The 27,121-nt window shown below is 37.7% G+C and overlaps 2 protein-coding genes across 14 annotated transcripts; both read left to right on the top strand.

Annotated features, from left to right (window-relative positions):
- Positions 1-12: 12 nt before the first annotated feature.
- On the top strand, positions 13-26,920 carry LOC132153133 (obscurin-like protein 1). 13 transcript variants are annotated; one of them, XM_059562399.1, is made up of 33 exons: positions 13-1,046; positions 2,303-2,572; positions 2,731-2,991; positions 3,090-3,395; positions 3,469-3,735; positions 3,838-4,113; positions 4,326-4,601; positions 4,764-5,039; positions 5,322-5,597; positions 5,894-6,169; positions 6,388-6,666; positions 6,758-6,829; positions 10,404-10,679; positions 11,845-12,090; positions 12,325-12,600; positions 14,268-14,543; positions 14,614-14,907; positions 15,142-15,417; positions 15,512-15,787; positions 15,862-16,137; positions 17,255-17,530; positions 17,614-17,883; positions 18,000-18,266; positions 18,378-18,647; positions 19,068-19,334; positions 20,609-20,875; positions 22,887-22,999; positions 23,137-23,290; positions 23,550-23,711; positions 23,820-23,924; positions 24,229-24,495; positions 25,723-25,998; positions 26,258-26,920. In XM_059562399.1, the coding sequence occupies exons 1-33, from the start codon at positions 26-28 to the stop codon at positions 26,275-26,277; spliced, it is 8,766 nt and encodes a 2,921-aa protein (XP_059418382.1). In that variant the 5' UTR covers positions 13-25; the 3' UTR covers positions 26,278-26,920. The 13 variants fall into 13 exon arrangements, with proteins under 13 accessions (XP_059418382.1, XP_059418385.1, XP_059418384.1 ...); XM_059562402.1 differs by having other exon boundaries at positions 6,755-6,829; positions 11,908-12,090; XM_059562401.1 differs by having other exon boundaries at positions 6,755-6,829; positions 14,635-14,907.
- On the top strand, positions 7,220-9,809 carry LOC132153134 (uncharacterized). Its single transcript, XM_059562412.1, has 3 exons — positions 7,220-8,589; positions 8,740-8,985; positions 9,311-9,809. Exons 1-3 carry the CDS (start codon positions 8,364-8,366, stop codon positions 9,688-9,690), a joined length of 852 nt encoding a protein of 283 aa, XP_059418395.1. The 5' UTR covers positions 7,220-8,363; the 3' UTR covers positions 9,691-9,809.
- Positions 26,921-27,121: the final 201 nt, after the last annotated feature.

The following is a 27,121-nucleotide window of genomic DNA, read 5'->3' as shown; positions in this document are numbered from 1 at the left end:
ACAGCTGGTTGGCAAGTGAGCAGGGATGGATGTGTTTGGTGGAGCGCCACGGTTCCTGGCCTACCCTCGTCCTGTGGTAGTACAAAGTGGCACAGATGCAGTTCTAAAATGCCAGATTGGTGGGGATCCCAGACCAGCAGTTATATGGGAGAGAAACAATGAGAAAATTCACCCAGAGGGCAGATACCGGGTGTTTGAGGATGGCAATGTCTACAACCTTATCATAACCTCTGTGACAGTGGAGGACAGTGGACAATACATCTGTAAGGCCAAGAACTGCATTGGAGAGACTTACGCAGCAGCCACTTTGAAAGTAGAAGGTGAAGCACAAGAGATGGAGTTTCGGGAGGAAAACAAGCCACGCTTCCTCATCAAGCCCCTCTCAACTAGAGTTGGACGAGGAGAGGATGCCGTGTTCTCCTGTAAGCTGTGGGGAAACCCCAGACCAGAAGTGATGTGGGAGAAGGATGGCAAGAAGTTAAATGAGATCTTTGAAAGCACACATTTCACCATCAGCTATCAGGATGGAGGATGGTTCCAACTAAAGATTTTCAAGACAAGAGCACCAGATGGAGGGGTGTACATGTGTAAGGCCAGGAATGAATTTGGAGAGAGTCTGGCAGGGGCTGTGCTATTGGTGGATGCTGGACCAGGACATGAGGATGAAGGGAACCGTAACGGTTACACTAACGGCCACTGGAAAGCATATCAGGGAAAACAGAGTAGGCAAAGTAGTAGGCAAGTTGCAACAAGGCTGAAAGATGATCCACTGCCAAACTCAGCCAAAGTAAAAATGTTTGCAGTGACAGAAGGGAAACATGCAAAGTTTCGATGCTATGTAACAGGGAAGCCAAAACCTGAAATATTATGGAGAAAAGATGGGAGACTTATCTTATCTGGTAGACGGTATCTTTTGTATGAAGACAGAGAGGGTTACTTCACACTTAAAGTTCTCTACTGCAAACAACAGGACAATGGAGTTTATGTCTGTTCTGCCTCAAACACAGCAGGGCAAACCCTGAGTGTGGTACACCTTATCGTCAAAGGTAAGAGTCATTTGAATAATATATGATAAATTCAGTACAATACTAGTGTAATATAATAGTATGGTTTTACCATCTGTTCTATAACATATATATTGATCTGGCATACATTTAATAAGCCTGTACAATGAAGGTGCAAGTTGCCATTTGTTGTGTTAAGTATTTGGTACCGTAATCAACAGTAACTTTTATGATGATTCAGTTTTAGGAAATGCATCAAGGGAACTTTAAAATTACCGGACCTGGCCAATCTCATTAACATTAAATAGATTCCATTCAGTCCTATATCTGCAAAGTCTTTTAGGCTTTGAAAGGCCTGAGGCCCAGACGTGATAGAAATCTCTAGAAGCAAGCTCATATTTCCCACATGGATCATCAAACAGTCAATACTGATTGCTTTGCATAACTATATTGTATCAGAGCCAGGAAACTCCATAAAGCTCAAAAGAGTTTCGAGTCACCAGGTCTTATGTCTTCTTAGCTATGTTTTCTAAAGCGAATAAGACAAATAAATAAAATAAAACCTTACTATCAGGATGTGGTATACTCTTTAAGACATAATTCTTAAAAGCTATATCAAAAAAATAAATAAAAAGATGAAAAAAGATCATGAAAAGCAACATTTCTGAAATATTACATTATATTACGTATATTGTAGGCCTTACTGCACTGGCATATTTTTTTTTTTTTTTTCCCACTTTTTTAAAACTAGTATAATTCTGAAAACTAGTATAAACCTTATGCAGGGTTGCTTCTAAAGTAAAGTTACAGTGTTTACAATAATTGTAAACAGGAAAAATACTATTTTCAGTTAGGTTTAGGGTTAGGGTTAGGTGTATCAATAGTATGATTACCTTTTCTAAAATAAAATAGTATAACGATATGAAAATAATACCATTAACTGATTACGGATTACCTCCTTGCTACATTAGGAAATATCCACCAGACTATTTTAAATGTCCATGCATGAATATCGATTCTGGTCAAGGCTAGTGAATGCTAGCGCTGATCTAAAAGCTTAACAAGCATAGTCATGCAGTTAACTACCAAAAGGTTTCCTTATTGACAAACAAAGAATGGCCTTTCTGGTTGGAGCTGGTCCATCAAAGCAGTCTTGCGTCACCCAAAACACAATATGCTGGTCATTGCCAGCAGGGTAGGTATTTGATATAAACTGCACAGAGATAATGCAGATCTATCATTACTGACATTAAAAAAAAAACTTTCCTTTTTGGGTTCTTTCCTTCTTATAACAACAGAGCCACCTGTCCGATTTAAGCAACCACTGAATGACTTGCAAGTATGGGAGAGAGACTTAGCTGTTCTTGAGTGTGAAGTTCCTGAGGACTCTGTTCCAATCACATGGTACTTAGAAGACAGGCGACTACAACCTGGAGCCAAATATGGGATGGAGGAGTGGGGGACAATGCGGCGACTCACAATTCGTGATATTGGGGTTGATGATGATGGTATATATCTATGTGAAATGGCTGATGGGGGCAGAAGCATTGCTGAGGTAGCAGTCAAAGGTAAAAAAAATAAATAAAAATAAACCAAAAAAAAAAAAACTGTTACACTAACTTGCTTGCATCCACCTAGGAAAAACTAATTCTGAGCATTTGTAACTGTATAATTTAATTGACATCAATTAAATGTAAACTTACTTAATCTAAACATACTCTTGAAGGAACCATTGTAAGAAAGCTGCCACGAAAAGTTGATGTTCTGGAGGGGGAAAATGCAGCCTTCTGTGTGGAAGTGGAGGAGGAAGAAATGGACATTCATTGGTACAAAGATGGAACAGAGCTAAGGGAGACCCATCAGACCATTGTCAAATCCTTTGGAAGGACACACATCTTGGTCTTTGTCAACACCACACCACAAGACTCTGGTTTGGTCATGTTCTATGTGGGTAGATCGAAGACGTCATCTCAGCTAAGGGTGAAAGGTAAAAAAAACAATTGTTTGGAATTCATATTTCATATTCCAGAATGTCCAAAGCTATTAGTTTTCAATCAACATCTTCTTCTCTTGTGATAATTTAAGCTGCAAGGCACTGTCCACCAAGCTGTCCTATAGGGGTACAGATAAACACAGAGCGAGCGAATGCAGCTCTCCTGTCCTGGTTTCCAGCACAAGACTCTCGAAAGAATCCACCTTCAGGGTATATAATTGAAAGACAAGAAGTTGGCTCACAGGAGTGGCTGCAATGTTTAACCACAGACTCTGCAACCTCAGTGGAGATTCTTGGCGACAGCGTTCCATGCGAGGCAGACTACAGATTTCGGATATGCAGTGTCAACAAGTATGGAAGGAGTGGAAATGTAGAGTTCCCTCGAGCAGTTCATCTCGGTAAGCTCCTAATTAAGACTATCCACTGCATACACATCAAAAAAGCACTAACAAATGTAATTCCCAATTCCAGTTCCAGTTGCCAGAATCCAAGCCCCTCTACAAGATGCTTTAGTGCCAGAGGGCCAGGTTGCCTGCTTTACCATTGAGCTCTCTGCCTCAGTTATAGGCACTTGGTTCTTAAACGGAAATCAGCTTCAAGATGATGAACGTTTCTCCATAAGGCGTTCGCGTACACACCAGTCCCTACGCATTCGTGGGGTACGGAACACAGACAATGGAGCAGAGATCACCTTCATTGCCTATGGAATTCGAGATTCTGCTGCTTTGTACATACAAGGTAAAGACTTAACTCTGATTTCCTTGCACTGAGATATATTTATAAGGATATTAACTGTTGTATTTGTGTTATTGAACTTGCTTATATATTCCCATCAATCAGCTCCACTGGTAAAATTCACTCCACTTTCTGAAATGGATCGAAACAAATTTGTGGAGGTTGGCAACCCTATAGTGCTCTACTGTGAGCTCTCAGACCCTGAGGCTCCAGTTCGTTGGTATAAGAATGGTGTTGAACTTCATACAACGGAACGTCTGCACATCCAATCAGAAGGAACAATGAGGAGGATTGTCATCCAATCAGCTGATTTCTCCCACTCAGGAGTTTATAGTTGTGACGCTATTGATGATGTCATCAGGTTTAACGTGGAGGTTGAGGGTGAGTCATTGTTGTTATTATTATTCCTTTCTTCATAGTTGTTAATCCGCTTCATTATGTTGACATGTTGGAAATCTAAGAATGAAGGCATTTATTAATAACATTAATTTGGATTCCTATGAATCAAATCAAATGAATATGTTCAACAATGGAATCTTGCACTTCCAAGTCTCTAAAGTTTACCAAATAATGCTAATCCAAAACACATGTAGCCCCACCAGTGAGGTTCTTAGTCCTTCCAGAGGATGATAGGAACAAGTCCATTGAAGCAGGCTCACCGATAGCACTGCAATGTGAGCTCTCAGATCCACTCGCCCAGGTCTCCTGGTATAAAGATGGTGTGAAACTTTTACCACAAAGTGGACTAGACTTCAAATCCAAGGGCACAAAGAGGCAACTAATTGTCCAGGCAGCTGAATTTTACCATTCAGGGGGGTACAGCTGCAAGACAAGGGGTAATGCTGTCCACTTCAATGTGGATGTTAAAGGTGATAAAAATTTTCACAAGTGAATTAAATTACAATTTTATTTTGCCAGATAAAAAATGGGAAGACTATGGTAAAGTTGATTAAGACTGTATAGAGTTAAATTAATAAAAATGACTATTAAAATCATAAAGTAAAGACTTAAACACTCTAAAATATCCATAGCCCCACCTGTGAGGTTCTCTGCTGTCCCTGAGGTTAATAGGAGAAAGTGCATTGAAGTAGGCTGCCCCATTGTTCTGCAGTGTGAGGTTTCAGACTCTACTGCACAGGTCCAGTGGTACAAAGATGGGGCTCAGCTCCTTGTAAAATCTGGAGTAGACTTCAACTCAGATGACTGTATGAGAACACTCAGTATTCAATCAGCACACCCGTCTCATGCCGGTGTGTACAGCTGCACAACAAAGGATGATGTCATCAAGTTTCATGTGGAGATAAGAGGTGACTTTGGCCAAATTTATTACTGACTTACAAATTAACTGTATGTCTTCTTGCAATAATGCTAGTAACAATCACTGCTTTCTGTATTGCTCTTTTGTCAGTTTTTTTCTGTCAGTTGTCACCATTTTTCTGATTTTGTTTTAAAATGTTTGAGTGTCTTTTCATTATGTCATGTTGTTCTCGTATATTCAGTTGTTACGTGTTATCTTAAAGCAATAGGTCTTTTAATCTAGATAATTTCTTGTAATTCTTGATGATTATGATATAAACCATCATCTTTAGCTGCACCGGTGAGGTTCTCAGCTGTTCCTGAAGCTGAGAAGAATAAATGCATGGAAGCTGGTGGACACTTTGAACTCCGCTGTAAGGTCTCAGACTCTACATCCCAAGTCAGCTGGTTCCACAACAATACGCAGCTTCAGCTAGAGAGTGGTTTGGACATTCAGTCAGAAGGAGATGTAAGGACTCTGGTAGTCAATCCAGCTGAACCCACTCATTTTGGATTGTACCACTGTGAATCATCTGACGACTCTGTCCCGTTCACTGTGGATATCAAAGGTGATTTATAACTTTTTGAGAATCTTGTACATCCAGTAACACGTTTGCAAAACTAGATGCAATCTAATAATCAAGCTTTTTGCTGTCTGCGTCTCTTAGCATTGCTGTTATGGACATGCCTCTCACCATTGCATCCAACTTGTTGACAGTGATTTGATACAGATGTTACGTTTTGCATTATTTAACTTGCTTCTTGGCAGATGGTCTGAGAAATCACAAATAGGCAGCCTAGGTTACTTTTTAATAAAATATTTTAATTATGTTTATTCTTTAATAATGCATCGGATCACCTTTAGACCCACCAGTGATGTTCTCAGCATTACAAGACAGCGTGAAGGACCAGCTGGTTGAAGCAGACTACTCCACTGATTTGCAAGGTGAGATCTCAGATCCAAATGCCAATGTGTGTTGCTACGAGGATGGTGTAGAGCTTGTCTCAAAAAGTCAGCCTCATATCAAATCGGAGAGAACCAGGAGGACATTAGCTGTCAAGACAGCACAGCCCTCTAACTCTGGATGGTACGACTATGTGAGAACGGGTGATGTCATCCAGTTTAATGTACAAGACCAAGGTGATTTTCAAAGATTTGCTTCTAATCTACTTAACGTGTGTGTGATGACTAACAATTGTGTGCTCTACGTAGCTTTTTAAATTATCTTTAAATGTATTCTGACAATGTTACTTATATGTCCTTGGCTTCAGTGGCCATAATTGGTTCTGTCTTTCTGAGTTTAGAAAAAAAGTCCCTTACATTGAATAAATCATTCCTCTGTAAATGATCATCTGTAGGGCCACCACCAACATTTTTGGCTGATCCTGAAGATGAGAAGACCAAATGCACTGAGGAAATGGAACATGTTGCATTACATTATGAAATTTCAGATTTGACTCCGTATGTCAGCGTGACAAAAGATGACAAGGTCATCCTCTCTCAATCTAAGCCTGAACCTGAAGTTCACTCAGACACATCCAGAAGAACTATAATCATCCATGCACCTGAGACATCTCTTTTTGAAGTAAACACCCAAAAGACACCAGATGATCCCACCCCGTTTGAAATGGACCAAGGTGGTTTGCCATTTATTTGTCGCCATTCTGAATTAGGAACATGGCTGAAGCAAGTCAGTTATTGTTTTCTTTGTGGCTTTTCTAACAGCAGAACTGTCTCACTATGAGGTGTTCAGTGGTGAGACCTATGATGACTCTGTCCAGTGCACTGTGGATATAAAAGGTGATATAATGCTACCTCAACCCAAGCATTTAACCCAGTGCCTCTATGCCACTAACAAGGGTGGTTTTAACGATCCAATGGCTCTTCCTGGAGATGCTGGTCCCCTGCATCTTGGTTACCTACCCAAAACAGCTCCCAAAACTAATCCATGTTTTTATCCAACATCCTGTTGGTCTGCAAACCCTTCTTCCAAACTAACACTCATTCAATAGACTTACCCATTTTAATTCTTCATTGAAGAACATTTCATTTCAACTTAAACTTTTCATATCAGATATGAAAAGTCATATTGAGTCATCTTGTCCATGTGTCATTCAGGATCATCATCATTATTTTCTTGACTGAATTATGTTACAGAGATCTGAAATACAGTATTAATAGTTGAGTGAATGAAAGTTGGTGATATTACTTTTTGTGTAATCATGTTTGGTTTTTAATACTGTATGTGTTTTAACCACTGTTTGTCTTGTTTTAGACCACTATGTGTTATGACTCATCTCTATTATATTTTTACAATCTTGAAATACTCCTAAAACTACATCTTTAAAAGCTTTTCTGACTGTGAAGACTGAAAAGAACTCCACCTTTTCTTTGTGTAAACAATTAAACTATAGAAGAGTTCCTGAAAACATCAGGACCTGAGGCTGAGATCAGATCTGAAAAAGAGAACAACAATCTCACAGCAGAAAGATCTGGAGAAGGAATTCAGTGGGGTACCCCACTGTCTATCCCTAAAACTTTCAGATTGATTGAAGAGGAAAAACAGCAACAACCAATGCTACAACCACAGCTTCAACCAATACTAGAACCACAGCTACAAACAATGCTACAGCCACAGCTACAACCAATACTACAACCACAGTTTCAACCAATGCTACAACCACAGCTACAAACAATGCTACAACCACAGCTGCAACCAACAAACCAGACAAATATTTCAGTTTCCGAAGATGAAGGCTCAGGTCACATCAGAAAACAAGAGAGTGGCATGGATCAAGATGTCTTAGCTTTTAAGGTGGATGTTGAAGGTGATTTAAATAGTTAGCTCCATCATTCTGCAAATATGATGGGAGCAAAATATATGCCATTGACATTTACCACCAAACAACCACTTAACGCCATTCTTCTCTATTCGGATCCATTTACTGAATCTGAATAACTCAGAAAACTTCAACTTACTTACAAACAAAAACAGCTCTTTTCTACAATGTGGCTACATTTTTTAATTATTCACTTGTAGAATTCCATCACAAAATATATATCTAACAAAAATCATCTCACTAAAAACAAATGCTATTTTATCATCTTGAATCTAAATTGTAGCCAAAATAGTGTAATTTTGATATTGGCTAAGTAAAAGAAATACAAGTCTATAATAAGATGATTGATAGTGAAGCTATAAATAAGTGCAGTTTATTAAGCTTATTTAATGTAAAATATACAATGTAATGTGTCATAATTGTTATACATGTCTCTTTTCATATAACTTGAAATATCCCTAGCTTCAAGGACAAATTCCACACCAGTTTGTGGAATGGATGAGAGCATTGAAGCAGACTGTTCCAGTGTACCGCTAACTGAGACCTCTGACAACACAATCCAAGAAAACCCTAAATCCTGCCAAGAAGATGAGACAACTGTAATATTCAGTAACCCTACAACACAGAAACAGCTCATTCAGTCATCAGATATGTGTCTGCAAGAAGCATATGAGACTGTTACCAAGGGTGAATTTGTTGTACATCAGGAGGAAGTGAAAGGTGACTCGAGATTGTTTTTAACACAGGATTAATGAACAAAAGCAACTAACAATGTCTGGCTTTTTGCTTAAATGTGTTGTACCCTAGTCAATCAAATTGATTCACACTTACACTCTTAATCTACATTGCTTTGTCCCCTCAAAATTGAAGAACCTGGTCATGAAACAGAATTCTTTATACTTCCACCGGAAGATAAAGCTGTCAGAACCATGGAAGATGATTCACTGGTTCACTGTTACAAGGATGGAATACAGTTCTACTCTGAAAATGGATATATGCTTGAATCAGAGGAAAGTGTGCGAAGACTGAATGTTCAAGCAATAGGCTCGGGTCATTCAGCCGTATACCACTACAAGACAAAGGATGATGACATAATATTTAAGGTGGATGTCAAAGGTGATTTTAAACTAGTTTAAATCCACTCTGCTACCTAATCAATTCCAGTCATTTAATTGATATTTTAAAAATAATATATTCAAATATGAAATGAAATGACTAGATGTAAAAATAATTTTTTATAAACATTTAAAAACAATTACAATACCAAAGTAAATGATACTCAGAACAAAACTTTAATGCAGTATAGCCTTAATTTTTCTGTTTGCTATAAAGCAAAGAAACAAATACTTGTTACATTAAAAAAAAAACATTTATTTTAAATAGTACCTGTTTAGGTCAAAATATCTGCTTATGGTAAAATATATTAAATTAAACCCCTTAGCTACATCTTTGCAAACATCAACTATCCATGAGACTGATGGGAGAGAGTCATATGAAGAGATAGAAATTGCTAATTTTCCACAACCTGAGGTATCGAACACAATGGCAGAGGTATGCTGGTACAAGGAAGGTGAGGAACTCCAAGAATGTGATGGTAGCACCCAATCTAAGGAGACTCTCAGAGCTCTTGTTGTCAAAACAGCTGAGCCGTCTCACTCTGGAGAACATGCTTATGAGACAGATGATGTCACCGTCCAGTTTCCCCAGGACCTACCAGGTGAATCATCAGTCATCTACGCCAGCTCAATCCATTCGATTATCAAACTAACCACTTCAATCATGCAGTGGTCACTAACTCTGTTGAATCTGTTGTTCGGATAAAAGCCAGACTAATAGGTTGTTGTAAGATGTTGTCACTGCTGATGCACATTTCAGTAGAGAAATTACTTAATATTATTTTTATATTATTATTTATTTACATTTCCCTTTCATAGCAGCATCCTGGAAATTTCAATTTAAGTAAAATCATTTTCAAAACAGTAATTAGAAAACTGGCAATAACAAGTTCTCAAGCATGTTTAAAGAAACTTCATTAAAGTAATTCAGATATCTATTTAATAATTATGGTGGTTATATATTACTACTACTACAACTAATAATAATAATAATAAAAATGCATTCTTCTTAGGGATACTACAATCACATTACTAACTGATATATACACAAGTAACAACACTAAATTCATTTTCAGTATGTTTGTCTTTCATGTTTGTTGCCCATGTTTTGTCTTTGTTGTAAAATATCTGTGACTTGAATGTTGTCCATTACTCTTGCGCTTCTAATATTTCATCTTATATTCTGAAATGTATGTCTGTTTTCGGTTTTGTTTTCCCATTTTGGGAATCAATTGTCAATATATTCTTAAACTGATTTTCATGCCAAACAGAGTCTTTCTTAAAAATACTGAATGTTAGTCAATATTTTGACCCGTTCTTGAGAATCAAGTTTCGAGAAAAACTATAAATGCATGTATGTTTTATAAAAAAGTAACAAACTATATAAAAGTAAATGTGTCTGTACAAAATTGTCTGTAGCTCCACCAGTGACATTCTCCAGTGTCCCTGAGGCTCAACGGACCATATGCATTGAGTCAGGAAGACCCTTTAAACTACAATGCCAAATCTCAGACCCTGATGCACAAGTCTGGTGGTACAAAGATGGGAATGCAGTGCTTCTTCAAGATGGCACTGTTACAATGTATGAGGAAGCAATGAGAACACTCTCTGTGCAAAGTGCTGAATTATGTCACAGCGGAACATACAGCTGCCAGACAAACAATGACGCCATCTCATTCCATGTGGAAATCAAAGGTGATTTGATGTTTTCTTTCATGAAGACACCACATGAGATGTGTGTAAACTGAGCAAGTCAAGCAATCACTTAAAAACTATGTATTGTGGTTATTCAGAAGTACAAGGCAAATAATTTGGCCTTCATCCCTCAAAAGTAGTATTTACTGATTGTCATTCAAGCACATGTATTCGTGAATAGGGAAAAAAAAACACAACCACTTACTAGCCAATTATTTTCCACTAAATCATGCAGCTCTTCCTCCATGGGCGATATGACCAAAATCTTATTTCACAATATTCACAATACAAAATTTCCTGATAATAATATGTCTCTATATAGTTATTTTTGTTATTTTATTATTTTATCTTATTAAAAATAAGAAGAAAGAAGCAAATTACAAACAACAGGAAAAATGTAATATAACAAAAGTACAAATTAAGTTTTTTTAGGTATAATAGGAGGTAAGTTGAATAGGACCTCTTGTAATGTCATGTAGTAATAAATACTACAGAAACTGTATAATCAAGTGTATAAAATAAAAATGCATAGTCTTCACTGTGTGAATTAAATATAAATGTATTCTTATTAAAGCTACAAATGGTATTACAGCAAAATCAGTAAGATTTTTTTTCAGACATTAATGTATTTATAATAGGCTGCTGTCACTTTAAGACCGAATGTGCGGCACCAAAATAATGAAACACATCCAGTTTCCTCTCAAATGTTTACATTCACTTAAAACAAAAGGAACAACTTTGTTTACATGAATACTCCAGTCCACACAATGGACATTTTGACATAATTGTGTGTGCATTTGATTCAAGTGCAAGAAGACGCAAAAGAGAGCTGAATTCGTGTTAGCATGCTTTCTGAGAGGCGGCTTTCGGTGCGCGTACTTCACAGGTTTTTCAGTCAGCGCAAACACAATTGAGTGCACTTGCCGCTCTTTATTTTCTCATTCATGCATGTTCCTTTATCATTATAAGGAGTCAGCAACTTTTAGTAATACTGTGTTACGCAGATATATTTACATACCCTGTATAATATACTTTAGTAAAGTATCTATAAATTAGACACTTTATACTGTACCATCGCGACAATATATAATGTCATAACGCCCAGCCCTACTCTATGCCATTCACAATTTTGTAGCTCCGTCACTAAAGTGCATTCCAATTTCAGAAGTGGAGAAGAACAAGTCCACTGAAGTACACTTACCAAATGTTCTGAAATGTGATATAAAAGACTCTACCACTGAGATGCTCTGGTGCAAAGATGATATAGATCTGGCCCCAAAACCTGGGCTCAATTTCCAAAAAGATGGAAATATGAAGAAACTAACTGTCCAATCAGCAGACATGTCTGATACTGGAAACAACACATGTAATGCTCCAGGTGATACCATATCATTCAAGGTGGATGTTCAAGGTGACTTTCACAATTCTATTAAAATGATAATAAAGTTTCATGGCACTTTAGATAGTTCTTCCACTTCTAATCACTCCCTGTTGAAAACATACTTTTTACCATCCATTAGCAAACTCTGTGACTAACAAATTTGTAGGTTAAGACTGTCTAATTGTCTTTTAAAAGATTTATACTTTTTTAAACAAATTAATTTGTCAATAATCTACTTTTTTTTTATTGTTCAAATTTTCATAGCACACTCTGTTAGGTTCTCAGCACTCCCAGAAATTGCGAGGAACAAGTTTATCGAAGCAGGCTGTCCCATTATACTTCAGTGTGAAATCTCAGACTGTACTGCCCAAGTTTCCTGGCTCAAAGATGGAGTTGAACTCCAACAAGACAGTGGACTTGACATCCAGTCAGAGGGCACTATGAGGAAAATGATCATCCAATCAGCTGAGCTCAAACACTCAGGCGTGTACAGCTGTGAGGCTGTGGATGATTGCATAGCATTCAAGGTGGATGTTGCAGGTGATTTTGAGTCTACATACTTTCTCAAAACCACTAACAATGTGTCAAATAACGCTTCATCCACTAAATGCTGTTTGCCCTTATCAGAATTTAACAAAGTAAACATTCATAACCAAATAATCACAGCCCCATTTATTAAACGCTAAAATGAACTCCTCACCACTTTGGCTGACACAAACAAACTGTAAAAAAGGATTCAAAAGATTTTTGAACATCTTCAAATCACTTATTGCTATACAATATTAATATATTGTATAGATAATGTCACATAATTTAGTAGGGTGACCGTACGTCCTCTTTTTCCTGGACATGTCCTGGACAGTATTTCTTCGTTGCCCAATATATCCAGGTTTTGGCTTTGTTTTCATATTTTCATACTTTCTGAAGGTAATGATCAAAAAGTAGTTTGACCAATAACATGCAGGTATTGTACATAATCGACCAATCATGGCGCGGAGAAGGTGGGATCTACATACTAGCAATTTAAAAGCACAAGGAACCGTCTGCTCTCTATAGCTCACGGGGTATTTTGATGCCATAACACTGATTGGTCTGCGCAGCGCAAATGAAGCCGAAACCTGGATATTTTAGGCAATATAGAAAATCTGGCCAGGATGTGTCCAAGAAAAAGGGCATTTATGGTCACCCAAAATTTAGACATGCTCATTAACTTATATGCTTAGAAGAATATGCTTCTTCTACAGTAACAAATAACATGAGATAAGAACTCATGATATACACTAGGAATCTGCAAAGTGTCTCATTTATTAGCCATTAGTTTTAATCTTTCTCATCATTTAACTTCCTTAGTTTTCATATCTTAGAAAGTTTTTTTTTTTTTTTTGGTAATTCAATTAATTTGACTGAACAACAATCCTCTTAGCTCCACCAGCGATGTTCTCATCTGTTCCTGAGATTGAGAAGAACAAGTCTGTTGAAGCAGGCTCGCCAAGGGAAGTTGTGGCCTAATGGTTAGAGAGTCGGACTCCCAATCGAAAGGTTGTGAGTTCGAGTCCCGGGCTGGCAGGAATTGTGGGTGGGGGGAGTGCATGTACAGTTCTCTCTCCACCTTCAATACCACGACTTAGGTGCCCTTGAGCAAGGCATCGAACCCCCAACTGCTCCCCGGGCGCCGCAGCATAAATGGCTGCCCACTGCTCTGGGTGTGTGTTCACAGTGTGTGTGTGTGTTCACTGCTCTGTGTGTGTGCACTTCGGATGGGTTAAATGCAGAGCACAAATTCTGAGTATGGGTCACCATACTTGGCTGAATGTCACTTTCACTCACTTAATCATTCTCCTGTGTGAGATATCTGATCCTAAAGCCCTGGTCCAATGGTAGTTTCCTCCAACTACTACTATCCTTAGATGCTATTTAACTGGCATCTTGTTTCTCTTTATTTTTAAAGAAACCATTTACCCTGGTCAAGCATGTAACCTTTATTATCTGTGCTTAACAGCACTTCATTCTTGCAAAGCTTTCATTAACTGTATTCTCTTTTTCTTTGTATTTCATTTGGCTTTTAAAGTGGAGAAAGTTCTACAGGGCTGCCCATGCAATCATCATCAGTGCTTGAATTGCATGCTTTATGTAATACTTATGTAATACTTAATACAAAGTAAAAGCAGCACAACATAAAACTAATTTCCATTTCTTTTTTATTGCAGCACCTCCTGTAACATTTGGCTACATACCAAAAGATGATCTGCTCAAAAATATTGTGGAACAAGACAATCTACTCCTTTGCTGTCAAGTGTCCAGGTCAGATGCTACTGCACAATGGTACAAGGACGGAGCAGAACTAAAGCCTTGTGACAACATCCTCATAGAAGCAGAAAACACTATACAAAGACTGATCATCCCTTCAGCTCAACTCTCAGATTCTGGGACATATACCTGTCGGGCTGGAAATAGTGCATTATTATTTAAAGTTAATGTAAGAGGTGAGTAAATATGTTTACATTCATACAAACAAGTCAAATCTGATCAAATTACATTTACAAGGCTGTGTAGCAATTCTCTTTTGCTTTACAGAACCTCCAGTGATGATTGTATATCCCAAGGAAGATGTCCAGCTTGATCGCTTTGTTCCTGAAGAAATTGTTCTTAGCTGTGAACTTTCACGGGCAAATGGAAAGGTGACATGGTTCAAGGATGGACAGAAACTACAGGAGAGTGAAAACATAAAGCTAAAGACAGAGGGTCCATATAGACGGCTAAAAATTCTACACAGTGGTGTTGAGGACTCTGGAGAATATGTCTGTGATGCAGCTGATGATTCAATATTCTTCAATCTAAACATAAAAGGTATCAAATTTAGGTTTAATATGTTTTACAAGTTAGAGATTTGTGATGTCAGCCAGTAGAAAAGTTGTTGCAGTAATCAGATCAAGTTAATCAAATGGTTACAAGATTACAAAAACATTTTTTCTTTTCTTAGAATACCATACATCAATGAATTGCATGAAATGAGAGATTAGGAACCTGCATTAAGAAAGTAAATAAGGCCCATTTTGATGTCATGTTGACTTTTCCCTATAGAACCCCCAGTGCGCATAGTTTCTCCAAGCCAATCCCAAATGGAACTTTGCCAGCAGACTTCTGAAAGGATGGTCCTGAGCTGTGAAATCTCTAGACCAAACGCCACTGTACGTTGGTATCGAGATGGACTTGAAGTAGAGGAGAGTGACAGCCTAATTCTGGAGGTTGATGGTGTCTATAGGAGACTTATTATCCCAAAACCTACCGTCAAAGACTCTGCAGAATATGTCTGTGACACCGCTGATGACTCAGTGACCTTCTTTGTAAACATTGCAGGTGTGTAAAAGACCCTCTATTTAATAATTCATAATAATAATAAAAAATAAAAAAATAAAACAAATGTCCATAATGGCTTTATTTCTTTGTCCAGAGCCACCAGTTAGATTTATTCGGCCAAGGAAAATGGCCTATGGAGTAGAGAAACTTGTGGGAGACACTGTGGTTCTGGAGTGTGAAGTGTCTCGACCAAATGCTGAAGTCACCTGGAAGAAGGATGGAGAAGAGATAGAGGAGAACAGCAACATAACTATCACAGAGGATGGCACAAGTCGACATTTAACCATTCACTCTGCAGCTTTTGAAGACACAGGGCAATATGTCTGTGATGCTAGAGATGATGTGATGGATTTCCTAGTGAAAATCAAAGGTACATTTCCGCAAGAAGTAGATTAATTAATTTGATTACTGCAACTAACTAAAGTTATATCCTCTTCCTTCCAGATCCACCACTAAAAATTCTGCGAAAAGCTGACCTAAAAACAAAGTGCCGATTTTTAGCATCTGATGCTATTGTGTTAAAATGTGAGATCTCAAGACCAAATGGAGTGGTCAGTTGGCTTAAAGACAATGAGAAGATTGAGGGAAATGAGCATTTCATCTGTGAAGAGGAAGGGACATTCAGATCTCTGATTGTCCCCAGTGCTGAATTGAAGGACTCAGGGGAGTACATCTGTGATGCACAAGATGATAAAGTTGGCTTCAGTGTTACTGTAGAAGGTACTACTTGTTAAAAGGCAATGTACACAATGAAAAACATGCATGTACATGCTCAGAGAAAATACCCAAAACTTGTATCTTTAGCTTGTCATTGGGGAAGCAGTCCGAAGTACCCTCAAAAGTAGACTTTTTTTTATCTGATCTACCGACTTAAAGAGGTCATATGATAGAATAAAAAATATCCTTTCTCTTTGGAGTGTTACAAGCTGTTTGTGAATCGATAAGATCCCTAAAGTTGCAAAGACTAAAGTCTCAAACCCAAAGAGATATTCTTAATCAAAGACTCGTCCACGCCCTCCTAAAACACCTCGTTTAAACATGCCCCCACATCTCAGCGTCACGATGTGGGAATATTTGCATAACACCGCCCATATGTACACGCACAGAAAAAAGGCGTAACTTATTCTCACTGTAGTAATGTTGTTGTCAACGCCACCATGTTGTGGAGACGCTGTGCGTTTCATTGTGAAAGCGAAACTACTTTGTTTGGCCTTCCAAAAGAGGACGATATCCGCTTCGTCATGCCTAGAGCTGATCTGTGTTGGTCACTGAGGAAATACATCAACTTCGCGCTGTGGATCTCCGGATCGGCTTTCGCCATAGACGACACGGAGTCCAGCCCGGTGTTGTCACATGTGGTTGCCACAAGCCCGCTAGCCACTCCTTCGTCAAATCCACCACCCATTCCTTACTCAAGCCCGCCAGCCCCCACTCACTCAAATGCCTAGTTTGTAATGGGTTTTATTGTTTTTGTCACAGCTCACTGGATAGCTGTGCAATCAGAGCACACCTCGCTTTTCAGAACGATGAGCTTTATAAAGATTGACGGGTTTCAAACAGGTGGGGCCTAGTGGAGCAACAATGATGTACATTATGTGAAAATATTGTTTTTTGAACCATAAACCACATAAACACATTGAATTACACCAAATGCACAAAATAATGTTATTTTTAGCAACGTTATATGACCCCTTTAAGTTACCATTAAGTGTAGATAAGGTACATAGCTGTAGCTTTGAGGGTACTACCTTAGTGACAAGCTGTTGTACCGCAAAATATTTTTGCACATTTTTTTTTGACAGTGTATTTTTCAAAATAACCTATTCTTTTTGCTCAGAGGCTCCAGTGTCCATTATTGGAAATTCAGAGAAGCCAGAACACCACATTTTAATGACAGGAGATGATCTTATCCTGGAATGTGAGGTATCTCGAGTAAATGCTATAGCCCAGTGGTACTGCAATGGATGTTTGCTACAAGAGGATGTACGCACACACATTGTAAGCAGAGAAACAACAAGAAAGCTTGTGCTGTCAGGACTTCAGACATCCGACTCTGGAGAGTATCTCTGTGATGCCATTGATGACAAAATGATAACTAGGCTAACAGTTCAAGGTAAATAGCAAAAAAAAACAATTTCATATGTATCAGGTAAAACATTGTGTATAAAAATCACTAAATAACATGCTTTTTCATAGAACCCCCATTTAAATTCATTAAAAAAGATGAAAGAACAAATATTTCAGCCTATGAAGAAGACAGTGTGACACTACGTGCCACTGTTAATAGGGTCAGTGCCCCAGTGAAATGGCAGAGAGGCCATAATCCAATCAGAAGTGATCGTTTCCACACAACAAGTGATGGTAACACCCACTACCTCACTATTAACCCACTTAAGAGATGTGATACTGGAGAGTATACGTGTCATGTGGAATCTGACGAGATGCATTTCATTCTCCATGTTAAAGGTAAGACCAGGGAATGGTTTGTGAAGTTTTACAACTCAAAGTGCTATATGTACTAAGTTGACTGTCTATAAAAAAAAGTCTCTAGTAAAATGTTATTTCTACTGTTTCCAAATCAGCAATGAAGGTAAAATTCTCCAAACCACTAGAAAATGTAGTGGGACTCAAAGGTAGTGATGTGGTTTTAAAATGTGAACTGTACAAGTCCAAAGGAGATGTTCAGTGGCTTAAAGGCAATCAAGAGATTGCACCAAACAGACACTTTACAATCAGAGCTGAGGGTCGAGTGAGAAGCCTGACAATACATGATGTCACAGAAGATGATGCAGGAGAGTATGCTTGTGAATCTAAAGATGAAAGGAAATCAGCTACTGTAGTGGTCAAAAGTAAGTTCATTTCTACCAAAGGACTTGTGTTAAATGCATAAAGCTTAACCTGAAATCAGCAACGAATCACATTTTAATTTAGTGCCAATTTCCTTCTCTTCTTATGCCAAGTTCCTCGCATTGTGGAGTTTATCGCAGAGCTACACAACATAACTGTCATGGAAGGAGAAGACGCAACATTTAAGTGTATGGTATCTCCAGAGGATGCAAAGTTGGCCTGGTTTAGGAATGCCCAGCCAATTTCATCAAATGAGAAGTTCAGCATCTCAAGTAATGGATTATGCCATGTGCTGCATATCACCAACTGCCAAGTCTCAGATAGCTGCAAGTTAACAGCCGAGGCTGAAGGTGTGATTTCCAGAGCTACCCTTCAAGTCCAAGGTAGAATACCATCCACCTTTATTTCACTGCTCAAACGTGACTTATGAACATGTATTCTTAGTTTCAACCTATGAAGTTACAAATTCACTTTCTACAAAATATTATTTGGAGTGCAGAGTGGGTTATATTTTTAAGAGCCTGTACAGGTCTTTAATACCATGTCAACATGTTTGTGTTTAATAATGACCCTTTCAGACATGCCCAAATTTTTGAAAAGGTGCTTATGATGGCTTGTGCTGAACAGCTTCTCCAGTTAGATTTCCATTCTTAACTGACACAGACAAGTGAAGCTGTACTTCAAGCACATGAAATAATGTCATTCTCATTGGCTTTGCTCATTGGCTTTCAAATATAAAGAGTTTTCCAATGTGTTCAAATAAATGGGGAAAGATCTTAACATTTAACCTTATCTGTATTCAGAGGCACAGGTGCTTTTCACAAAGAGCTTGTGCCCGGTAGTTGCAGAGGAGTTTGGTGAAGCAACGCTTGAGGTGGAGGTCAGCCTTGAAACTGCAGAGGTACAGTGGATGAGACAAGGAGTGGTAATACATCCAGGGTCCAGATTCATCCTGAAGCAGAATGGCAAAAAGCGTTCTCTCACAATCCACAAACTGACACTTTCAGACCGTGGCACCTACAGCTGTGAAACGCTTCATGACCGTACACAAGCCAAGCTCGCTGTGGAACGTGAGTCTGCACATGCTGCTTTCTTCCTCACTGTGTGCTGTTATTAGCATGTCTTTACGATGATGGTCCCTCATAACTGCCCGTTGCGATGTTGTTGTCTTAAACAAACTGGATCAAGTGACCAAGAGTAATTTGAGTAAGAGGCATCTACTTTAGTGACACTTGTTCCATGGTGTGACAGCAGTAAACAGGTTTCTGGCAAACTACTTACTGAGTCCTGGGGAAGAGCTTTCTGTATTGACATTAGATCAGAAGAGCTATGATAATTTAATAAAGCATGCCAAATGAGAACTGGATCAAGAGCTGGTAGAAGGTCCTGGCTAAGTAACCTTTTAATTCCTCTTAGTTGCCTGTGAAACACATATTATGAGAGGAGGATAAAAGTTTCATGGGGCTATCTACTCACAACTAATTTCCATTTCCTTCAATACATATATTACCCAATCTAATTTCAAACTTACCAATCTCTTAACATAGCTTTTCAAGTTAAAATTAATTTACAATTTGGAAAACAAGCAATTAATTACTAGTCATATGGATAGGTCAAGACGATGAAGCTGTGTTGTACAAATGAGCAAGTGATGAGATAAAGTCTGCACTTTGGCTGTTCCTGGCACCAACTATGAATCTGGATCTGTTTTCATTGCATCTAAATTGGTGCACTGGCCTTCAAAATTTAGGGTGGTGTCACCAACTCTCTAAAATAAACCCCTCTTTTCCACAGGGAATGCCTGTTTTGGAAAACTTAAAAAAAATGTTGGCATACCCTTACGAAAAGGAAAATATATTTACCAATATATTTCTTAAAATATATTGTGATATATTGTAATATATTATTTTCCCTTTTTATTTTCTAATATATTATATATTTGAATACATTTAATAATATTATTGATGATACATATATTACATAATATATTGCAAAATATACAAATGATTGCCGCTTTCAATATATTGCAATATATTGGAAAAAATAAATATATAAAAGAATATATGCCTAATATATTACATGATATTTTCCAATATACTGCAATATATTTTTATTTCATAAGGGTAGCCCTGATCGAAAGCAGGATTTAGTGTATTGCTGCTAACACCAAGCAGGCAAAACAAAGCCAACTAATTCAACAACTGTTATTCTATTTTTTCTCTTTATTACCTTTAGCTTTCACCTTAATCTCTCTTTCTTTTCCAAAATATTAACAGATTTCTAATTGCATCACCATTGAACTATACCTTTTTTTGCCTTTAACAACCTGTGCTTTCTCCCACAGCACGAAAAATCAAGATTTGGAAAGGTCTAACTCAGATCCAGACTTATGAACGAGAGACGGCTTCTTTTGAGGTGGAGCTGTCACATAGCAATGTGGAGGGTGTATGGCAGAAGGATGGGCACATTCTCAAAAACAACAACCGTTTGCGTATGACTGCGAAAGGGCAAGTACACAGCCTAACCATCTCCAACCTGACCTTGGATGACACTGGAACCTACATATTCTCTGTTGACACCATCAGATCAATAGCAAAATTGGACGTTAAAGGTAAAGTGCAAACTAAAATTATTTTTATAAATGAAACTTAAAGGGTTAGTTCTCCCCAAAAGGAAAATCATGTCATTATATACATTATTTAACTAATGTTGTTTTAATACTGAATTCCCTTTTCTTTTTTGGATTTACAAAACAAGAAATGTTGTAAAATGTCCTCATCCATATATCGTAATGGCAGTGAAAAGCAAGCTTAACCAACAAGTAGGGCTGGGCGATATATGGCCAAGAAAGTATCACAGTCCATTTTTTTTTTCATATCAGTCAATATCGATAATTATCACAAAAAAATTCACATCATTATTCATTTTAAGTGTAAGATAAATATTTATCTGTAAGATAGATAAGATGCTAAAATCGTTAATTATTCAGTGATACTGTCATTCAGTGTAATGGATGACACTGGTGTAACAGAGAATTTGCATCACACCAAATGACAAAAACATTACCCTGAATGAAGAAACTTCTATTTATTATTAGCTTATACTAAAGGCAATCAACTGGCCACCTATTTCAAACACTTGACAGCAAATTTAGCTTTCACTATTAATTCAACTTGTAATCCAGTTAAAAAGAAAGAAAAAAGAAAAGAAAAATGTACAAAAAAATCAACACACTATAAGAGTGCCAGTGCAGTAAGACAAAATACGCTTGTGTTAGACATTTTCTGAAAACAAGTCTTAAAGGGGTCATTAATTGAGAAATCATATTGTTCTTGATCTTTTGACATATAAGAGGTCATTTTACTATGAAACCATCCTGTAAGTTTCAGAACTCAAAACCAAGCTGCTAAAACAACTCGTTTCGGATTTTATCTCAGTATGACATCGTCACAGTGCGTTGAAAGACTGCCTCTACAGAAGATCACAGCCTACTTCTACATTATTGCTTCTTTAGCCCCGCCCATCAATTCCAGCATGTAATATAAGGCAAAGACGAGAGGGATCTCTGAGGAGTAGGATTAGATTCCAAGTTACACTGAGTGCAGGCAGCGTGACTTGACTTGACTAAAAACAACAGAACCCCTTTATAATCTGTGATTCTGTCTACACTAGACACAGTGCAGTGTGGCAAATCCCAGACAGCAAACTGGTGCCTTTACTGGCTCATCCAATGACATGAGTTTGGGCAGCACTACTCATTTTGAAGGGTTCACAAATCACCTGTAAGTGATTTAAACATTCTGTTAAGATATAGCCACTGATTTCATCGACCCACATCCTTTTAACCACACACCTTCTCTTCAACACTGTATCAAACAAAATGCACAAAGACATATCCAAAATCCCTAAATAAACTATGATTTTTATGCATATACTCATATTTACTTATAGCGCCAAGCTATACAGGCTTGTAATAATCTGTCTTTCGTTTCTTAATTGCTTTGGCAACAATTAACATATAAGGGGTAGAATCTGGCCATGATAAACAAGTCATAGGACGTAAGAGGGTCCAGGGCAATGATGTAAGTCTACAAACTGGTTCAATTTCAGATGCTGATGACACTACAATGGCATGGACAGGCAGCTTTGCTACTGCTCTTACCGTGTCAGGTTGCACACATAAAAAGATATGGATCACATGATCAGACTAACAGTCACAAGCATAAAGTGCCAGTGTAAGGTAATCTCTTCTATGCCAAGTCACTCAATAGAGCTTATCCTTTGGAGTCACAGAGCTGTCACTAAGGATGACAATAACATGTAAATGCCACAAACAACAAAGTACTCTTCTCAAAGTCCTCTAAGCACAAAAGCTGAGGTATGGTTAAATGATAAGCTCCTGTTGTACTAGACAGATAGATATGTTCACAGTTGACTCATGTGATCTCAAAAGTCAAACAGGGGCAATCAGGGGTAAATTGTAAAAAAATAATCTGAATAAATTGTGACTGGCTTTGAAGATCACAGCCTTTCAATTGTGATCAAGAAGCTGATCAATATGTTAAATCAAGTCCAACAATAGTGTTTTCACATAGGCTGACAAGATTCCTTTGCTTCCTCAGAAATTCCTGTATCAATTCTGAAAAAGCTTGAGGATATCAGGCAACCAGAGGGATCTGGTATAACCCTTGAATGTGAGCTCTCACGGCACAACGTGGACATAAAGTGGACAAAGGTATAATTACATGACATCCTCAGAAAACCCTCTGGTTGCAGTACATTAAAAACCGCTCATGTAAAAGTCCTAAACCAGTGCTAACAATTATGTGAAGAAAAAAACAATCTAAAAATAAAAATGTCTTCTACTTTCAGAATGATGTACATCTTAAACCAGGAAAAAATAATCGTATTTATTCGATGGGAAGAAAGTGTTTCCTACAGATACTGAAGTGTGAGCTGGGAGACTCTGGTTTATATGTGTGTGATGCTGGAGATGCCACAACATCCTGTACAGTGGATATCTATGGTAACAAGAGAAAGTCTGTTAGATTATCACCACATTTATCTGCAGGTTATATATATTCCTGGAGGTACTGATTATTTTAAACCAATTTAAATCGTTATCCTGCTGCTGAAGTAGGCTAAATCAATCTAAGTACAACATTGCCACCTACTGGTACAGAGGTGAATTTAACTGAATGGTAAGCATTTACCCTTGCTTTGTTTTAAATGAGTACATTCTAAAATTAAACAGTGCCTTTTTATGTGTATTAACATTTCAACAGAGAGGGAGCTTGAGATACTACAAAGCTTAGAGGATCTGGATATTCAAGAAGGTCAGAATGCAGTGTTCGTGTGTGAAGTGTCCCTGGATGATGTGCCCGGAGAGTGGTTTAAGAATGGCGAGAAGATAAAACCAACCAGCACCATTAAGATCCGTCAGGAAGGTTATTCTAGCACCTGTTGCTTAACTTTGCCCTCTTCCAAAAACTGATCAGAGAATATTTCAATTAGTATCTGATCGTGAATTTTCTGTATCATGTTTTCCTACTTAGGGACAAAGCACTTCCTCCTCATATGCAATGTCAAAGAAGACGATTCTGGAGAAATGAAGTTTGTTGCCAAGAATCTTGAGACAACAGCTTACCTTGAGGTGGAAGGTCTGTATTTAGTTTAAGTCAAGCATTCACTACAATTCAATAAATTGTCATCCCCCTTGATTGCAAGTCGCAGATGCCATGGCATTTTTTAAACTGGTTTAAAACTGGTCTAGAATGTGGTCAACCAGATGGGTATTTACACTGTCCTGACAAGTGAGAAAGCAGCAATGACCAATGGTCAAAAATAGTAATACAAAAAAACTTTTCCAAGCCTCTGTATTTTTGGTTCTTCTTACCATTCTGTACAAATTATTTTATTGTCAAGAAGGACATCACTTAAAACTACCACTTTTCATCTCAACAGCACTACCAGCAAACATTGTGAAACCACTTCAGGATAAAACTGCTCTGGAAAAGACCCGTGTCATACTGGACTGCACTGTGACAAATCCCCGTTGTAGCATTCGCTGGTATAAGGGCCCAAATGTCATCCTGCCCTCAGAACACTTTGAGATCTGCAGTGAAGGATGTTACCGAAAACTTGTGATTCAGCAGGTGTTGCTGGAAGATGAGGGCACCTACAGTGTTCAAGTTGGAAACTTCACATCTTCAGCAAAACTAACTGTTGAAGGTAAGGCAAATTCATTCATTTCAAACCAATTATAGCATTATAAGTTATAATTAATAATTTAGTATTTATAACAGCTGCGTTTGAACTGGATTGATTGACAGCACTATCATATAATGTTAAAAAAACAATAGTTCCTTGAGCTGTCAGTCATACTGGGGTTCGTTTAGATTTAATAATAACAAGGCATTCTCATATAGAATATGATCAGGTTTGTTCTATTATAATATGTAGTCACACTATTGTGTGTATGTGGGATGGGGGTATTTATGGTAATAACGAACTTTTCTCAACACACATATTTGTAATGTCAGCTGCGTTTTCTAAAGCATCGTAATTGGTGGCAATTGTCTACGATCTACTGAAGCTTACAATGCTTTTGGGAAACACATTTTCTGATGCCCTCAGCGTCAGTTCATGGATCTCCCTCCTAACAGCATTGATCTGAATCAGGTGCGAAATATGCAGAGCAGCTTCAATCAATCAATTTTCTTTTAGGTGGGAAAAACCAAACAATTTTCTTGGCATGAACGCCTCTCACACAACACCTAATCTCTCATTTTTGGCTGCTTTTTCTAAGCCAAATGAATGATACCACCGTTTTATGGCGAAATTACTTAGGAAATAAGTATTTTAGACAAATTAATCTCTGGACTGCTTTGTGCATCCAATTTACCCTCAGCCAGCTTGCACCCAAATGTAAAGGGCCAAAATTTCTCGGTGGTTACTACGATTAAACGCAAGATGGCAATGTTTTAATTTTACATGTACAGTAGGTTCTGATTACTGGTACACTTAACATTTACATTTATGCATTTAGCAGACACTTTTATCCAAAGTGACTTACCGTGCATTCAGGCTGTACAGTTATTTCAGCATTTCTACCATTGCGCTGCTAAAGCAATGCTCTACCACTGAGCCACAGGAACGATTAAGTGCACAAATAGCCTAAATATATGCCTGTTCATAAAATGGTCCAAATAAAATATTATTGATGGTTCTACTCAGTTTTAAGGTTTTCCTGTGTCATGTCAATAAAATGGCTACTTGAAAGTTAGTTACTCATTCTTTTGCATAAGTTTTTCCAATATAAAGTGTTTCCTTTTAAAACCTTCTTCATTGTTTGTTTGTTTTTTAAATAAATTATAAAACAGTATGGCAAATTTTGCATTTACATAACTGGCAGTTAAATGTGACAACATGTATTGCACTTGTCCTCTGATAAAACAGCTCAATCGGTCCTGATGGTGCGAGAGCTGCAGGATGTGGATGTAACAGCTCCTGCTGACGCATGCTTTGAATGTGAAGTCTCTGCGCCAGTGGCCAAGGCACCTACCTGGACGCTGAATGGGGAGACGCTGCATCCTGGTCCTAAAGTTGTGGTAGAGAAAATGGGAACCGTTCATAAGCTCACTCTCATACAAACATCTGAAGACATGGGTGGCACCGTGTGCTTTATTACTGGGAGAGCTAAAAGCACTGCACATCTGCAGGTCAAAGGTATGCCTATATACGGTTATATATGGAATGCATGTTTATATATTGCAAAGTAAAAGTTTGTGGTTATATTTTGTATATCATTATACTTTACTCTGATATGAGACATTTCTGGTGCCTATTGTTAGACATTGAGTCTGGACTTGTTTTAATAAGAACCTGATACACACTAATAGCATGGGCCTTGTGATTTACAGCTGAGGGTAAGGGTTTATCAAGGGACTGCTGACTTAGTAATCTTTCTCCTTTTCTTTTTTCTGCAGGTAACCACTGAGAAACAACACATAAGCACTTACAGTGCATAATACTCAGCTACGCCACTATTTACATACAAAAACACCAAATGAAATGATGAAACTATTAACTCTTTTGATGTGTCTGAAATTGAGAGCGCTATCATTAATTTATTTGAAATCAAAATTATAAATCTTTAGTGTCATGTTTTACACATTATATCCCACTTTACATGGTTTACCATCCATAACATAATAATAGTTCAGTTTTTCTAAATTTATGATCAAATGCATTGTGCTTTATAAAAAAATACACAAAATGAATAACACCAGGCCAGATATCCTTATGACTTAAGTTTCTTGCACAGTAATTTGGTATTTAATTTTAGAAATTTGTGTATACTGTATATCCTTGTATAGATATTCTTTGTGTAGTTTTTTTTTTATTATTATTATTTTGTGGGATGCAGATTAAAGTGAGGTTAAGGCATGTAATACAAATGTGCAGGGCCAAAGATGATCAAAAGAGCATTTGGGATGGAAATTGACTTTTACAAAGGAAGGGAAACATTTACATATAAATGAAAATGGTTTTGAGTTTTAATAGTTTGCTTCTGTTGTAAGAAAAGTATGTCACAGTTCATGCCTTTTTACTTAAGTATCCAAATAAAGTGCTGCAGTTTCCTCTTGTTTATCAATGTCTTTCAATAAAATTTTTTTTTAGTGAAGTCAATACAGTACAAATGCCCCTCTTCGAGTTCATCACTGCAATCCAGAAATGAAAGTTACATTCTGTCTCCAAACCTGTATCTCTGACTTTATTTCTATCATTCACGCAAAATGTACCAGTGCACTCTCTAGTGTTTAATGTTTTGTATCAATATTTAAGGTGGACTTAT

Source organism: Carassius carassius, chromosome 11 (genome assembly GCF_963082965.1).
Source record: "Carassius carassius chromosome 11, fCarCar2.1, whole genome shotgun sequence".
NCBI lineage: Eukaryota > Metazoa > Chordata > Actinopteri > Cypriniformes > Cyprinidae > Carassius > Carassius carassius.
The sequence above is the reverse complement of the archived record's forward strand: the minus strand, read 5'-3'. Positions and strand labels throughout refer to the sequence as shown.

What these genes read in the sequence shown, in the direction of transcription:
- LOC132153133 (XM_059562398.1), top strand. Translation starts at nt 26, where the DNA reads ATGGATGTGTTTGGTGGAGCGCCACGGTTCCTGGCCTACCCTCGTCCT. An exon ending in GTTTAACGTGGAGGTTGAGG is followed by an intron (nt 4,114 to 4,325) that starts GTGAGTCATTGT and finishes AAACACATGTAG; the next exon opens with CCCCACCAGTGAGGTTCTTA. An exon ending in GTGCACTGTGGATATAAAAG is followed by an intron (nt 6,830 to 10,403) that starts GTGATATAATGC and finishes AATTGTCTGTAG; the next exon opens with CTCCACCAGTGACATTCTCC.
- LOC132153134 (XM_059562412.1), top strand. Translation starts at nt 8,364, where the DNA reads ATGGATGAGAGCATTGAAGCAGACTGTTCCAGTGTACCGCTAACTGAG. An exon ending in ACATCAGGAGGAAGTGAAAG is followed by an intron (nt 8,590 to 8,739) that starts GTGACTCGAGAT and finishes TCAAAATTGAAG; the next exon opens with AACCTGGTCATGAAACAGAA. An exon ending in ATTTAAGGTGGATGTCAAAG is followed by an intron (nt 8,986 to 9,310) that starts GTGATTTTAAAC and finishes TAAACCCCTTAG; the next exon opens with CTACATCTTTGCAAACATCA.